We start from the raw sequence: 17,513 nt of genomic DNA on the forward strand, positions 1-17,513 counted from the left end.
GCTTCGTTTATAGAAAAGATTCATCCACGAGTTCACACCACTATAAAGTTTTATTTTTAAAAGAAAAAACTGTGCTGCAGTTATTTATAAACACACAATTGTAAAATAGAAAGTCGGTCATACTTTACAGTCTATTTGCTTTGATAAATATAGTGACCAATGAACAATATGTACTTCAGGTGTAATTGCTTTGCTTTAAAGCACACATTGTTATTATTACTATGGGGATTAATTATAGTTACATAATGTGTGTAACATGCAGTGTAATGAAAAGTGCAATTATACACTGTAAAATGTGGTAACATGCAATTGTTACCTTATTTCCACCTAATTGAATAATTAAAAATTAAATAATTAAATGAATACATAAATGTTCATAGGAGACTCATATATAGGCTAAATGCACCTAAATATATTAAGAACCTTTAAGATTGTTTCCAAACTTTAGTAGGATCCATTAATAGAACTGTGAATATGAATATACCCACGAATATTCATTATGTTTTATTCCCTATGATATCTCTGGCAATAAGATTACAATATCTATGAAAATAGGTTTTGTAAAAAGAGTAGGGGTTAAAGAACAAATGGCAGATAGCATGTGTAATTAAATTCATACTGAACTGTTCAGACATGTGTTCGCTTACAAAGTCATTTAAATGAAGCGCAGTCACTTTGTTAATAAATCAGATTAAATACACTGTAGAGACAATTTCACATCTGATTATAAACCTGCAAATGCACAATGAAAGTCTGTCACTGCCATGCTCATCTCTGTATTCATTGAGCAATACTGCCACCTGCAGTAAACAGCTAATGATACGTTTTTGTTACTCTTTTCCCCGGTTTCACAGACAAGGCTTAAGCCTAGTCCAAGACTAAAATGTATGTCCTAATTGAACAACGGCCTAATCCTGGCTTTCTGTGAAACCGGGCCTTTGTGTCTTGTATTTTTATACATGCAATTATTTTTAATTTTTTTTGTAATTGACTTTCTTCTATAAATTGCTGCTTGAGTACAGCTGTAATAACATTATAGAAACCGAAATTTAATAATGTCTGTGAATACGGTACAAAATTGTGTTTATTGTTTTAGATATATATATATCATAAGATAAATAATAGTTTATCAAACATATCTTATAGGTTTCACAACAAAACATAGGGTTTGTCTCTTATGCATTAGTCACTGACGTGCACCGAACCAGTAAAGCTTCCAGTTCAGACTTCTAGAAAAAAACTACAAACGTCAGAAGACATGAGCTCACGCGACCAGAAGTCCCCGTAGCGTCACTTCCGTGTTTACCATCTGACGAAACATGGTGAAATGAAAGTAATAGCTAATATTAGGACTCGGGAACACTCCTTTTACTCACAACACAACATCCAAACTAAGCGTAGGAGCTTCAAGCTGTCATTCAGATAATATGGTAAGCGATTTGATCCTACACAGTAACGTTAATTGTTTATGCAAGTTACGTTACACTTCAAATTAATAATAGACCGTTTATGGCATATAGAGTGCATGCAGAGTATTCACTTTAGTTGACAGTTTAGTACGAATAATAGATTCTTAAATAAAGAAAGCGATAGATTTCTCGCTTTGGTCATATTTTACTTAAACTGGTTCTTGTGTGTGTAACGTTACCACTTAGCATCCATGCATGATAACGTTAGTTGTATTACCAAATGAAACAAAACAATTATGATATAGTTATCAACTTGACAGTTATGAATTTACATTAAATACACAACTACATTTAATTACCGTATGAAATAAAAACGAGAGGTTTAGCCTGTATGCGTTAGCTTTGATGCTAACTATATGCCAGTATATTTGTCGACAAATTGTAAATTCAGTTTAGCCTACACCAGTGATACTCAAATCTGGCTCGCGAGATCCACTTTCTTGCAGAGTTTAGCTCCAACCCTGATCAAACTCACCAACCTGTGCTTTTCTAATGATCCTGAAGACATTGATTAGCATGCTCAGGTGTGTTTGATTAGGGTTAGAGCTAAACTCAAAGCCAGATTTGAGTATCCCTGGCCTACACTTTAAACTGACTCATACGGCACTACAGTTTTAGTCCAATCAGATGCTCTCAAGAATGGAAATGCCCCTCCCCAATACTACCTGCAATTGACAAGCCAGATGCCAATCATGCTTAATGATTTTCCATGCTCTGTAGACAGATGTGTATGAATTGGAACTTAATGCACCTATTTTTGTTGGTTGCCAGCCGCCGTTAAAAACCAAGAAGAAGAAGAAGATGAATTGCAACTAAACAGATTCTAAAATATTTGAGTAAGCAGCAGTCTGTCAAGAAATATAAGTTAAACTTAAAATAAAAACTTAAAACTTAAATAAGTTTGTATACAGATAAAACACTGGTTCTCTGTGTTTGAGGATGTGGTTGTGTATTTTAGATGCTAATAATCCACTGTATGTGTTTCAGATGCGTAACAGACAAAGAGGATCCAATCTCGGCCTGCTCCTGCTGGCCGCTCAGGTTTTCCAGCTGGGAATCGACAACATCCCACCTGTCACTCTTGCAACGCTAGGCCTGAATGTCTATTTGTTCCTGTTTCCTGTCAAACCCCTCCTAAAGGTTCATGTTATTATAACTTCAACACCAAAAATGGGTCACATCTGCCAGTAGTGAGTCAATGAAGAAAATTTGCCAGCCATTAAACTATAATTTGCAATATTTTATTAGGAAATATATTGAAAAAGTTGCACAAGTACTTAACATTTTTTTGGTTTCTCAGACATGTTTGAGTGTTCGAGAGGCGTACTGGTACAGAGACTGGAATCGTCTGGTGCTGTCACCGTTTCACCATGTTGACGACATGCACTTGTACTTCAATATGGCCTCGCTCCTTTGGAAGGGCATCAAACTAGAGAGGAACCTGGGAGGTGCCTGGTTTGCGTACCTGCTCTCTGTCTTCTCTCTGCTCACCGGATTGGTCTATCTGCTCCTGGAAACAGGACTGACACACATGACAGATGACTCTTCATATAGTTTACAGTGTGCAGTGGGCTTCTCAGGTGTGTTGTATCAGGATGGAGTGCACATGCTTTAAATGAATTGTTTTCTATTTTAATGTCATTTCTTCCAGTGATAGCAAAGCTGAATTTTCAGCAGCCATTACTCCAGTGTTCAGTGTCACATGATTATTTTGATATTATCAAAATGTGGATTCTTTGATGAAAGAACAGCATTTATTTGAAAGACATTTTTGTAACATTATAAATGTCTTTACTGTAATTTTTGACCCATTTTATATATCCTTTCTCAAAAAAAAAAAAAAGATTTCTTTGAAAAACAATATTACTTTTAAATAGCAGTGTAGATGTATCTTTTACTAAAACATGAATACTGAACAGTACATGCAGTTAGTGGAAAGAATAAAAAGGAGTAGACAACAGAAATGATTAATTTGTCATTGTTATATTTTTCTACTAAGAAATAATCTGTTTGTGATTTGTTTCAGGTGTTCTGTTTGGGCTGAAAGTGGTGAATAATCATTATCATCCAGGAGGGGCCACATACATCATGGGACTGGTCATAGCCAATCGCTATGCCTGCTGGGTAGAGTTGGTCCTCATCCATATCATGAACCCTGGGTAGGCATGAAATACATTTCAAAGATGCTAGAGTAAAGTTTTTTTTTTTTTTTATTATTATTTGTATCTGATTCACAGCTTGCATTAACACACATTCACACACGTCTTTGCAGGACGTCATTTGTCGGACACCTGGCTGGGATCCTGGTCGGTCTGCTCTACACAACTGGACCACTAAAGAGCCTCATGAAGACCTGTGCAGGTAACACAACATTTTCAATATTTTTTGTTGTTTTTCTTTGACATCTTCACTGTTAATATGTGTATACACGACCATTCAACAGTTTCAGTTCAGCATATTTTTTTATAGGAAATTAATGCTTTTATTCAGCTTGGATGCATTAAATTGATCAAAAGTAACAAAAATGATATTTATGTTACAAAAGATTTTTATTTTAAGTAAATGTTGTTCTTATGAACTTTTAGATTCACAGTTTCCACAAAAACATTAACTGTTTTCAACATTGATAGTAATAAGAAATGTTTCTTAAGGAGCAAATCGGCATATGAAAATAATTTCTGAAAGATCATGTGACACTGAAGACTGGAGTAATTATGCTGAAAATTCAGCTTTGAATCACAGGAATAAATTACTTTTTTAAAATTAAAATAGGAGCATAAGAGATTTTCGAAAAAATTAAAAATCTTACCAACCACAAACTTTTAATTCAGTAATTAATGCATCCAGCCACATAAACAGCCATGACTGTCATTTCAGGCTTTGTGACATCTAATGGACAATATAGAGGGCAGCGAACATACTACAATTCATCAGGTAAAAGCTCTTTTTGTGCTATAGGGAAATATTGATTTAGTTATAAAGACTGCACTCTGATTTGAATCACTACAACAATGGCTCTGATTTTGAGAACCAATAAAGATTAAATGATTTAGGGATTGTTAACTAGACCATTGTAGCATTGCTCTGCTGATGTCCTCAGGATACATTATTTGTATGTCTATGTTCACAGGATACAGTGGATATGGCATGCCTTATCCTCCAAACTCCCAGTATGGACAGCAGTCGTTTAATCCCAGGCACTATGGTGCCCCCTACAGGCAGCAGCATGACACACACAGGCCCTCTGCACCGCCCCAGCATCCCTATACAGCAGGACTGTCAGAAGATGAGCAGTATGAGGCAGCTGTCAGGGCCAGCCTGAACGACAGAGGTCAGGTGGTCAAAATGACCAGTTGATACTTTTAAAAATGCTTTATCATGAACAATTTTGTAAAGAAAAGTATTATATTTTTAGGTTTAATTTTTTTTCATATATCTAGGACAAAACGGCAACAAATATTTGTACGGAAAATATGAACAACATTTGTTGACATACAGATTATTGGAAATGAAATGAACACAACTAATTTATTCCTATGTGTTTTTGCTGACACTAAACCTGTAGAAGCAGACTGATTAAAGGAATAGTTCACCCAAAACTATGTATTCACCTTCAGGCTATCAAAGATGTAGTTGAGTTTGTGTGTTCATGGGAACAGATTTGGAGAAAGCATTATTATATTAGCATTACATCACTTGCTCACTAATGGTTTCTCTACAGTGAATGGGTGCCGTCAGAATGAGAGTCCAAAGAGCTGATAAAAACATGATAATTCACAAGCAATCCACACAACTTTCTTACAAACACACAGCTTTTCGCTTCACAAGATGTTAATTGATGGACTGGAGTCGTGTGGGTTACTTGTAGATTATTGTGATGTTTGTATCAGCCGTTTGGACTCATTCTGACGGCACCCATTCACTGCAGAGGATCCATTGGTGAGCAAGTGATGTAATGCTACATTTCTCCAAATCTGTTCCGATAAAGAAAGAAACTGATCTACATCTTGGTTGGCCTGAGAGTGAGTAAATCTTCTTGGGTGAACTATCCTGTAATTCGTTACAGTACTTACAGTTACAGTGTGTAACATTGTCATTTGGTTTTGTAGGTGGTTTTACGCAGGCTAGATCATCACATGGGACTTATGCCCACTCAAACCCAACTCCTGAAGAGATCCGCTGGCGACGGCTTCAGAGGTTTAACAGCAGAACAACTGGAGAACTTCACACATAATGATAATAGTACCAGATTGTTTACATAAGACAACACTAACAACCGTTCAGAGCTATTGGAGAAGATTCCTCCACTGCTGACTGGTTGTCATTGAATAGCTTTTATGATGTTATCAGTGGGAGGTAGGGATGGGCGATATGGCCTAAAAAATTTATCACGATAATTTCAGGTATTTATTGCGATAACGATACAAATGACGATATATATCATTAGAATGTAAATAAAATACGTATGAATAATTCCATGCAAATGTCAACCTTACCATGAAAAAATGAAGTTTTTACCAAAAGAACAAAACCCTGTTTAAGTTGTGCGTTTAGGTCTGTATTTTACTGCATTAACGTGCTTCACTAGAAATTTGAAGGAAATCTCTATGTTTATCCACCACATATGAGGGGTGGGTGGACCTATTGTAAAAATACATTTTCATTCGACTATTTCATATTTTGAAATTAGATATCAAAGACTGCCCATTTTTTAATTTATGTCAACAGTAAGTATTTTGTAGAAAGATGGAGGCCTGTCTGAAAAGCAAATCCACTCACTTAGTCTAAACAGCGATGATTTATAAGGTCTAGATTTATGACCTCATTTATTACGTTACGTCCGTAACGTAAGATTAAGTTCATTTCATATAGTAATTATTAATGCAATTAACTTGAAACTTTCTGTACAAAGCCAACTTATGGCCATGCTAATTATGATCAACAGCTCATCTCCATTATGCTCTTATCAACCATAATAATGCGGGACGCTTCATATTAAATCATATGCATACTGGCATGCATGTTTACCACGTTGCTGATGAAAGCCTGGAAGCCTGTGTATGGCTACACTGCTGTGATCTGTTTCAGGCTTTCCATATCATAACATTTTAGAAATTAATTAATTGTACTATCTCAGAAATTGCATATTTAACGAGAACATCGCGGAGATTTAGACTGCTTTGCTGTTTGGGTCAGAAATGCACAGGCGGACTGAAGGAAAAATCGCCAAAACTATTTTAAATGTCACATAAATGTTCATTGTTAATATTATTATCTTATTTAAACGTGTTATGCGTTTCAAACAAACTTGTGTCGCTATCTGCGTTGCATTCATGCAGAGAGCAAGATTTTGCGTGTTCGGCTCGCGCATGCTGAGTGCGACGCACGCTCAAGAGATGTGGGCTACATCATTCTTATTTGTCTACATTTTTTTTTTTTTTTTGGTTTTATTTTGTATCATTGCATGTTAAAAAATAATTCACTATGTTATGCAGATGCAAAATGCTAGACTGCGAATAAGATTAGCTACAGTTTCACATTTTATAAATATCTGAACAATATATTCAGCATATTTAACAACCTGTTTTGTATCTTTATTTAATGCATAAGCGATTTATTAAAACAAGTTTATGAGGCTATGCTATAGAGTCTAGACTATTATTCATATTCAAGTGTTTGTGCGGAAAAGAATGCGCATGCATGACAGAGGTGCTCGCGCGGATCACTTGCATTTTTTCCTGATAATGAAACAACTTAATAATAATAATAAAAAAAGAAACTTAAAATTGGGGCCCCTCACATACATGAGAAATCTATTTCAGGGTTCTACGCTTAATTTTCTTTTTAGGAGCGCTTGTGCCTTGAGCGCTTGAGCGCACTGTTCACTCCGCACATGAACAGTGAATCGGGCGCGCACAAAACTACGTCATCAACTATCGTTATTATCGTGAGGAGACAAATTTTTATTGTGAGGAGAATTTTCAACGGTATATCGCAAACGATAAGATATCGCCCATCCCTAGTGGGAGGTTTCAAAGGCCGTTGTATTTCTAACTGCAAAAAGTTTGTATGCACATTTGTTTTGGCTGATCTGAAGTTTGAATATTAATGAAGTGAACATTCATGACATGGTTGTGGATGAGAGTGCCTTTTGCAGTGTGTTGAATATACAGTAAGTTGATTTTGTCTTACTAAATGTATGTAAAATGTCTCAAGCTTATAGCATTTCATTATTTCCAAACAACATTTCTTCCTAAGTAACTTATACTTGGTTTCTTACGTATATTTTTGTAAATAAACAATAAATCATTCTTATTCTGGTATGTTGTAGCTGATTTTACATTGGTTCCAAGACACGATCTGTTCATATGGTAAATTATAAAATATGTAGTAAAAGTAAAATTTGTACTAATTCAGATGAATAATTACAACTATATAATTAAATTCAGTTTATGTGTATTTTTCAAATCACTCTGTAAGACGGACTTTGTTTAGATGCAAAACATTCTTTTCATAGTACATATACAATACACTACCATTCATTTTTTTAAAGAAATTATTACTTTTATTTAGCAAGAATGCATTAAATTGACAGTACAGATACTTACAATGCCACAAAATATGTATATTCCAAATACGCTGGTATTTTGAACTTTTTATTTATCCAAGAATCCTAAAAAAAGGATCAGTTACCAAAAAATAAAATAATTTAACCAGCACAAGTGATTTCAGCAAAAAACTTACCCCAAACATTTTAACAGTAGTGTATTTCTTATATATATATATATATATATTTTTTTTTTTCTTATAAAGTCCATAAATGATTTTTCTTTTAATTATTTGGAATGCTGAATGGGATGCTCTTTGTCAAAAGTGTTAGTTTGAATTATATGTAAAAAAAAAATATATATATATATATATATATATATATTGGTTTTATTAATGGGAAGAATGCACCAATAGTGAGTGTGCTTAGTACAGAGTGTCTCCTAAAACTCAAAAATAGTGTATAAAGGAAGTGTAAAAACAATAAATGATGTAGTGATGTGAAACTTCGTTAGATGTCTCAGTTGGGTGAGTTTTATATATATATATATATATATATATATATATATATATATATATATATATATATATATTCTTTATACCAAGGTATTATTGTATGTTATTGTGCAATATCACAATTTATTAGAAATTTAATACACAGTAAGAGTTGAACCTGATTGTTAAATGTAAAAATGTATGTGACACTGAACAAGATCAAACTTCTTGGGAAAGAGTTTTAACAATTTGTGTTGTCCTTAGGTGTATGTTCATGCTCAGGTGTAACAGTACAGTACTCAAGACATCAAAATGTCCCCAAACAAACAGCGAATTGCATTTCTAACCACAAAATCAGACAAAAATAATAATCACTTCTTTTAAAAGGGAACACATTTTTCATTCATTGTTAAGTTTTTCATTTCCATCCAAAATAGCACCAAAATATCTCTAGCTAAATAAATACTCTTGACATTTAGTAAAAATATAAAGCAAAGCTGTTCTGTCAACAGTGCAATCATATGTACATATGTTCAGAACAAAAACTGCTTTGGACCCCTTATGTGTAAAATACTGAAGGTGTTAGTTTCATTTAATGGCTTGTATTAGTGGGAATATATATATATATATATATATATATATAAAACTAAGCAGGAAAGTCTTTCAAGTGTCCAATAATGATAAATGGGAAGTTGAATGGCAACTGTCCTTTCACAAACACCAGAAGACTACTGACTGAAGTCTTATATCCTCCTACCTTTCGCATTTACAGCCATATTGACCTGCCAATGCTAGTTTTCGCCACATGGAGATACATTTCCTCTGGAAACCCAAGACAACACTAAAATATTTGTTGGTTCACGTTGTAGAATCTTCAGACAAATTACATTTTAGTTTTATACGCTGTTGACTAAAAACAGCTAACAGGCTAATTGTAGCTCAACCGGCAGAGCAGAGCATAGCATTAGCAAGGCTAACATTGCCCTTACGTAAATTTACTGTGGTTTTATTATAGTAGAATTGTAACCATGTGTTTTTTTCCCCCATTTGTATAAGCACAGTTTAACTACAAATACCATGGGGTTAAACTACGGTTAGTGTAGCAAAACCATGGATAATTGATCTCATGATGAAAATGTACCTGTGGGAACTTTTTCGCAAGACACGAAATACGTACCAATAAGTGCATATCACTGCAGTTTCCAACGGGAACACTAGAGGCAGTAAAAGAGCGAACACTTGTAATCGTTTTCGTACACAGTTATGATTACAGCTCCATACTGTATGTTTTGCTTTCTGTACATAACAAGCTTGTTCGGTCACGAATCCCATGAAAAACATGACTCATGATGAAAGAGTTTATAGATGACATATCGAAAAACAAGCTGAAACGGCATGCTTGAGATTGCGTTTTATGTCACATTCGCTTTTGTTCATACTATCAGGTAGGTCGGCCTTGCTGTAGCTCAAATAGTAGAGCATGGCGCTAGCAACGCCAAGGTCATCGGTTCGATTCCCAGGGAAAGCAAGGGCTGATAAAATGTAAAAACTGTAACTTGAATGCAATGTAAGTCGCTTTGGATAAAAGCGTCTGCTGAATGCATAAATGTAGGTTAAATTAGGTGTAGTGCAGATGGTATGTTATTTTAAAACATCATGGCGCCACTCCACAGACATTTCAAGTCAGAACTATGGTGACACGTACAAAACCAACGTACCATATTTACGTTCATCGGTTCTGCGAAAAAAAACTGAACACTCTTTTAGCGCCACTCAGTGGACATTTCACATCGAATATGACACGAAACATACATGGCTCTACGTATTTAACATCTTGCAAAAAAGTTCCCACAGGTAAAAAGTTCCCATCATGTGTCATCAGGGGGGTTTAACTACAATATAACTATGTTTTTTTGGTTTTATTTGTAGTAATTTTCATAAGGAGCATACTGATAACATGACTTGAATGTCGCTTGAGGTGTGTCTATCAACTGATTAAATCTTCCTAATCATTTTACAAATCATCAGCTAAAAAATATTGTCTGGGTTTTCTCTAATTCCTTAATTCAGCTAAAGAGCAATAAACAGTAAAGATGCTGTCACATTAGCAAAATTGCGGTAATATTTCACAGGCAAAAAAGTCTATTGATAAAAGTGTAGTGAACCACAAAATCTGCATGGTAAAATCTCACCGTTAAGTGAAATTGTTTGGATTTCTATTGAAATGACTGGATTCCACCCACAAAAATTAACCAAATAACGATAAATGTGACTGGATCTTAATTCTGCACAATGCTTGGTTTAAAATCAGAGTATAGAAAACTTTGAAAAAAAACAGTAATTTGTTGATTTCTATACAGAAAAAAAAACACTCTACCGACCTGCCACAGCAATAGTAATTTAGCTATCTTCCGCTACCAGACATTTCTATTTGATTTCACTGGATCATGTGAGATCATTTGTTCTCAAGGTTCAGTATTCATGATCCGTTTTGGTTAAAAATGGCTTACTAATAATGGTAATACAAATATAATATTGCGTTGATAATGTTTTGATGTGCGCAAACATAATACTTGCTGATATTAAGGAGAAAATGAACATTGGTATATAGGTATTTGTGCAAATGGTCTTGGTTTTTGCTAGCACCAAAATGTAATACAAATGAAAAGACATAAAGCAAGTCATGTTAGACTGAGCTACGTGAGAACGAATTCAGCGAAGTAAAAAGTTCACAGCCTACAGTTCAACAAAAATGGTCACAAATTATGTCCTTTTTATCTTCTCCAAAAAAAGTGACCAAAAGCATCTCAATCACTTCCACTCCAGTGACTTATTGATGTGCATACTCAGTGCAGTTTTTGAAAGAAAACACTAGTGACTTGTGTCAGTTGTTCTTCATGCAGACGGTGCATGAGCTGACGCTGTCGCGCTGGTTCTGTCCGTTGAGCACAGTACCGTGAGGAACCGAGTCGAAGCGCTGCACGTTCACTCTAGTCAGCCAGAAACTGAAGAAGGTAGGGGAATACTGGCACGTGCCATACGAACCTTGGCACTCCACGAACGGCTGACTGCGGAAGTCCTCCAAACAGCTTCCTGTCGATGTCAGAGACTGTCCACCTCCCTCGTCCCCTGATCCTGTATGCTGGAACAAAGAAATGAAGATGCATCATGCGATTTGTTCAAAATGTACAGAGAAGTCTCTTTTGCTCACCAAGGCTGCGTTTATTTGATCAAATATACAGTAAAAACTGCAATATTGTGAAATATTTTTACAATTTAAAATAACTGTTTTCTACTTTAATATATTAACAGATGTCATTTATTTCTGTGATGCAAAGCTGAATTCCGTATTATTAAGACTTCAGGATTATTATTTGATTAAAAAAACTTCTATAATATGATTAATCAATTAATCAAAGTATTAATTTCTTGTGAAAATCTTTTGAAATTAAATGGGAAATACAAAATAAAAAACTAATTCAAAACATAAAAGTCTCAGAATTAATCTAAAAAAACATTCATTACTTGAAACATTAAATAAAATGTCCGCTAGTTGATTGAAAAAACATCTCATTTTTATTTAATTTAACCTAATGCACTAAAATAAATTTAATTAAAAACTGAAATAAATTAATAAAAAAAACTAAACATACATTTTTAAATAATAATAAAAATGACAAAACAACAAAATGAAAATGAATAAAAATTAATTCAAAAAATACAAAACAATAGTATTTCCGTGATACTAAAATAACACTAGATATTATATCATAGCTCTGTTGAAAATATTAATATATTTAAAATTTTTGTGGAAACAGTGATGCATCTTAATCAAGTATTGATTTCTTTAAAACATCATTTGAAAGGCAGTATACATAGACGTTCATTCTGACTGAAATTAGATACTAGCACGTGGTAACAATATCATACTGGTTCAGACTGGAATGGTTCATGTTTAACAATGTCAAAGTATATAAATATATATTTTATTAGTAATAAAATATATTTCCTTTATTTAAATATATTATTTGTGTGACATTTCTATTTCCTACACAACAGGAGAACATCTAAATGTCTAGAAATTCTGATAGGTAGCTATACTAGGGCTTGGAAGACAGTCATATTTCGTTTTCCTTACCAAAAGGAATGAATATCCAAACCAGAGTCTTCTCCAATTGGATGGACAGCTTAAGACAGTCCTGTCTTGGCTGTGTAATGTAATGGTTGGCGATGACGCCTCACACACCACACATCTGCTGATGTGTTTTTGAATTTCCATCCCCCTCAGAATGGAATTCATGGGAACTGAGGCAGTTGTAGACAGCCAATAGGATTTGTCATTGCGACTGGCATAATTACAGGTATCCATATTACAGCAGGAGAACGGCATGGTGCTGAACATACGCAAACATGAACCTGCCTGGCCTGGTGAAAACACACAAAAATAAGTTTGAACATTGTTGTTATCACTGTTCTTATAATTAACTAAAACTTTTCACTGAAACTCTTAACGTTAACTGAAAAAAATGGATAAATAATTTTATTTCAGCTAGTTGCAAAAGCAGCATTAAAATTGAAACTGAAATAAAAATGAATGAAAACTATATAGAAAACTAATAAAAATGACAAAAACACAACAAAACTACTTAAGCTTTCAAATTAAAATTAAAACAGAAAATACAAAAAAAATAATAGTAACATGGTCGTTATATAAAATACAATACTGATGAACTAAAAATAAAATTAAATATAAAAATTGAAAACTTATTTTATTTCAGCTAGCTGCCAAAGTATCATTTCTCATTTTCATTTAGTTTAACTTGATGCACTAAAATAAATAACATTAAAACTGAAATATAATAACAATATATTATAAATTATAATAAAAATATATTGAAATGTTAAATAAAACAAAAACAAATAAAAATGCGAAAAGCACACAACAAAATTACTAAAACTTTAACAAAAAAAATAAAATGAAATGGAAAATACAAAATAAAAACTATTTCAAAATATAAAACAAACATAATATTCTCAAAATGAATCTAAAAAAAACATTTTCATTACTTGAAATAAATGTTAACTAAAATAAAAAACTATAAAAATTTCACTAGTTGATTTTTACTAGTTTCCAAAGCAACATATTTTTGTTTAGTTTAATTTAATGCACTTAAAAAATACATTTAAAAACTGAAATAAAATTAATACAAAATGAATTAAAAAAAAATATACATACTGTTAAAAAAAATAAAAGTGACAACAACAAAAAACAACAGCAAAAATTACTAAAATATTAACTAAAGTTATAAAAAAAAAAAAAAAAAAAGGATATAAAAACTATAGTATTTCAATGATTTGAGTGTGAACATACCCAGGTCTTGTGTGTGCGCTTTCTCTTGACCCTCCAGATATAGTAGGCTGTAGCCGTTCCATAACTCTGTTAAGCCCTCAGGACAAGTGGGCACAAGCTCAGACTGGCTGTGCTTCACCAAAAGGAAGCCAGAGGAAAATGGTCCAGGAGGACCCTGATCACCAACTTGTCCTGGGGGTCCTGGGATGGATAAAGAAAAGAAATGTATGGACAAATGGTTGGGTTGATGAATGGGTCGACATGAGTCACTCTAGATAAAAAACATCTGCTAAATGAATGAATGCAAAAATATATTGGATGAACGATGGCAGGAGGAAAGAGGATACAACAGTGTCAGGCTTAGTTGAAACAATAATTATTATCATTTTTAACGATAAAAACTAACATACCCCGAAAGCCCATTTCTCCTTTCTCGCCGCTCTCTCCAGGGCATCCAGGTGGTCCGACTGGTCCTTCTGTCCCAGGACGTCCAGAGAATCCAATATATCCTTTTTGTCCCTTTATACCTGAGCAAAAATAGGCAGTTCTGATCATTTACCCTCATTTGCACCCTCTGCATGTTCAAACCTCAAGATTTTGACATTAATGGCATCAAACATTAAAGGTTTTCCCTCTTAAGATCTTAAATCAAGAAATCAAGAATTGAAATCGAGGAAAACTGTTGTTTAGACTTTAATAAAGAATATACAGTGCTTTTTGCAACTAGATTTATTCTTTCTAGATTGGGTTAGGTTAGTATTTTATATATATAGATCTATCTATCTATCTATCTATCTATCTATCTATCTATCTATCTATCTATCTATCTATCTATCTATCTATCTATCTATCTATCTATCTATCTATCTATCTATCTATCTATCTATCTGTCTATCTGTCTATCTAACTATCTAACTATCTATATATATATATATATATATATATAAAGGTTCAAATCTTCACTGATGCTCCAGAAGGAAAAATGGAAAAAAAAATTATATTTCTACAAAATAAGACAAATTTGGACATCTTCATCCTGTTCAAAAATGTTCACCCCCCGGCTCTTAATGCATTGTGTTTCGTCCTGGAGCATCAGTGAATGTTTGAACCTTTTTATATATATATTTTTATATTTTAGATATTTTTTAATAGTTGTGTTTGAGTCCCTCAATCATCCTCAGTGTGAAAAGGTGGATCTCAAATTCATACAGTTACTGCTGGAAAGGGTTCAAATATGCAAAAGATGCTGGAAAACGGAAGATTCTGCAGGACCTGGAGGATTTTTCTGAAGAACAGTGCTCAGTTGAACTGTTCAGAACAAACAAGGGACTCATGAACAACCATCACAAAACAAAAAAACAGTCATGGATCATCCAGGTAACCACACACAGTATTAAGAACCAAGGGTTCCCAAACTTTTGAATGGGGTTATTTTAATAATTTCAGCTATTTTTTTTTTTTTTTTTGTCTTGTGGACTAAATATAAACATATTTTATGTAAAATATCTTACTCAGGAAAGTACTAAATAAAAAATAACATGCATTTTGTATGATCTCTCTTATTTTGTTAAAAATTACATTTTCGCAGATTCTGCAAGGGGTTCACAAACTTTCAAGCAGCACTGTATATATCCTTTATTTTTTAATTTATTTAATCTTATTTACACTGGAAAAAATGGTGGTGGAAAAATTTTTAAGTAGAAAGAATGAAACTTTAAGAAGTACTTTTTTCTTTTAAGAAGTACTTCAATAATCTTTGTTCATCATTTTTACAGTATTTTTCTGTATATTTCTATTTTTCATTTATGTTTAAGGTTTTCATTATTTATTTATTTCATTATTAATTATTTAAATGATCAAACATTATTTTGAATTTAATTAACAATAACTTAAAAATGGAAGATGTTTTATGATCTTACGAAAATAAACACCCTGCTGTTATATTGAGTTGTACCTTTCAGACCCCCAACGCCATTAGGTCCATGTTCACCAATGTCACCATCCAGGCCAGGTGCACCACGAGCACCAGCAGGACCCTGAGGAGTGGGACAAGTAGAACTTTTGACAGCCCCAGGCTCTCCTTTTGGCCCTACAAATACAAGAGGGAGAAAGAAATCGAAAGTGAGGGAATAAATCATAACTTTATTGATTCAGAAGATGGTCAGTTTGATGATGCGAAGGATCCAATGACCTGGGTCCCCTTTGTCTCCTTTTGGACCACAAGGTCCTGGGGGTCCACAATCACCTATGGGGCCAGAGGGTCCTGGAAGGCCCATAAGTCCACATTGTCCTTGTTCACCTGTGGAAAATTAATAATAGAACGACCTGAATGACACAACTGTGAATATAAAGTGACCCCATAACGTTCTGAACTCATAAGCTAAACTTTTAATGAAAACCCTTTCTTTTACCTTTTGGACCTTCTAGGCCATCAGACCCTGGGAGGCCACTGGCCCCAAGCATTCCTTTTTCTCCTTTATACCCTGGTGACCCAGGACCACCAGGGTCACCAAAATCACCACTCACTGTGTACACACTGCCTGCCTCTCCTTTCTCTCCCTTGGGCCCTGGAACAGCAAAACATATGCCATGCACAATACATAATTCTATGCATAAACACATAGCCTAGTAAGCCTACATATGCACATTACAGCTTGTCTTCCTGATTTGTAGCAGTGCTATCCAATTTTGACCTCAAATTCTATTTGTGCACATCATTTGTGCCTCCAAATGACCACACACACCTGGAGGTCCATCTGGCCCAGAGTAACCCCGTTCTCCATGAGGTCCAGGTTTAGGAATCTTACATTCTTCACCACGAAAGCCTGCAGGACCCATTGGACCAGGGTCTCCTATAAAAAAGAGACAGTGATGACATTGATTAAAGTAGATCATGAACAGTGTAATTGTGCTACCAGATATTATTTACAAATCTGCTTGTTAAAATATTGAAATTAGACAACAGTAATAAATAAACAAAGTGCACTACCGTTCAAAGACCTTTTTTCAAGATTATTATTTTATTAGAAAGTTCACAAGAACCTTTTTAGTATTAATTCTGAACTGAAATCTTTTGTAAATGTCTTTAGTGTCACTAGACATTTAGCAATTTAAAGTCTCCTTGCTGAATAAAATACATTTCTTAAAAAAATAATATACTGTTGAACCGGATTTTTATGAAACCTTAATGGAAGCCTCCTGTACAATCATACAGCAACTGCCACTATGACGGGTTATGAATAGGTTGAATAGAATTATGAGTTATTTACCTTGGCCCCCACACTGGCCTTTTGGACCTCGGACACCTGTTTGTGATGTACCTTGCGACCCTGGGTCTCCTGGAGTGCCCTTGTCTCCGGTTGGTCCTACATTGCCCCTATCGCCACTTAAATCCTCTCCTGAAGGACAACGAGAGAAAGAGGGAATGACAGGGATGTTTTCAATCCGGCACTATCAAAAACTTCTGACAGCACAAACAACCTAGATATCTCACCTCGATATCCCATTTCACCCTTGTCCCCCTTCAGGCCATCAAGTCCATGGAGCCCGGAGGGCCCTGGAGGTCCTGAAAGTGAAAAAAAATATTAGATTAAAATATATACATGATTGTCCTAGTTTTAAAATAAGTGGCAGTTTGTTTGTACACAGCATAA

The 17,513-nt window shown here is 34.2% G+C and overlaps 2 protein-coding genes across 6 annotated transcripts in view; one reads left to right on the top strand and one right to left on the bottom strand.

Moving 5' to 3' along the window:
* Positions 1-1,284: 1,284 nt before the first annotated feature.
* On the top strand, positions 1,285-7,791 carry rhbdd1 (rhomboid domain containing 1). Of its 5 annotated transcripts, XR_013782480.1 has the most exons (10): positions 1,312-1,430; positions 2,241-2,305; positions 2,457-2,609; positions 2,770-3,049; positions 3,496-3,628; positions 3,742-3,830; positions 4,347-4,403; positions 4,600-4,800; positions 5,579-5,825; positions 7,499-7,791. XR_013782480.1 is itself a non-coding variant. In XM_079387262.1 (9 exons), exons 3-9 carry the CDS (start codon positions 2,457-2,459, stop codon positions 5,701-5,703), a joined length of 1,038 nt encoding a protein of 345 aa, XP_079243388.1. In that variant the 5' UTR covers positions 1,285-1,430; positions 2,241-2,305; the 3' UTR covers positions 5,704-7,790. The 5 variants fall into 5 exon arrangements, 2 of the variants coding, with proteins under 2 accessions (XP_079243388.1, XP_079243387.1); XM_079387262.1 differs by having other exon boundaries at positions 1,285-1,430; positions 5,579-7,790; XR_013782479.1 differs by lacking the exon at positions 2,241-2,305 and having other exon boundaries at positions 1,309-1,430.
* Positions 7,792-11,394: 3,603 nt separating this feature from the next.
* col4a4 (collagen, type IV, alpha 4) overlaps positions 11,395-17,513 on the bottom strand; it is a gene marked incomplete at its 3' end in the record, with an annotated part of 73,570 nt that continues 67,451 nt past the window's right edge. The window contains exons 39-48 of the mRNA XM_079387430.1: positions 17,354-17,425; positions 17,130-17,258; positions 16,605-16,712; positions 16,272-16,427; positions 16,052-16,159; positions 15,815-15,949; positions 14,271-14,387; positions 13,882-14,061; positions 12,706-12,935; positions 11,395-11,652 (exon numbers count right to left, since the gene is read on the bottom strand). Of these exons, the coding sequence (XP_079243556.1) occupies positions 11,395-11,652; positions 12,706-12,935; positions 13,882-14,061; positions 14,271-14,387; positions 15,815-15,949; positions 16,052-16,159; positions 16,272-16,427; positions 16,605-16,712; positions 17,130-17,258; positions 17,354-17,425 (1,493 nt within the window). The remainder of the gene's footprint in view (positions 11,653-12,705; positions 12,936-13,881; positions 14,062-14,270; positions 14,388-15,814; positions 15,950-16,051; positions 16,160-16,271; positions 16,428-16,604; positions 16,713-17,129; positions 17,259-17,353; positions 17,426-17,513) is intronic.

Source organism: Barbus barbus (genome assembly GCF_936440315.1).
Source record: "Barbus barbus genome assembly, chromosome: 31".
Lineage (NCBI taxonomy): Eukaryota > Metazoa > Chordata > Actinopteri > Cypriniformes > Cyprinidae > Barbus > Barbus barbus.

Bases quoted from the DNA above. Each gene is read 5' to 3' on its own strand.
- rhbdd1 (XM_079387261.1), top strand. The intron at 3,629-3,741 runs GTAGGCATGAAA...ACGTCTTTGCAG, and splicing joins ATCCATATCATGAACCCTGG to GACGTCATTTGTCGGACACC. The intron at 3,831-4,346 runs GTAACACAACAT...CTGTCATTTCAG, and splicing joins CCTCATGAAGACCTGTGCAG to GCTTTGTGACATCTAATGGA.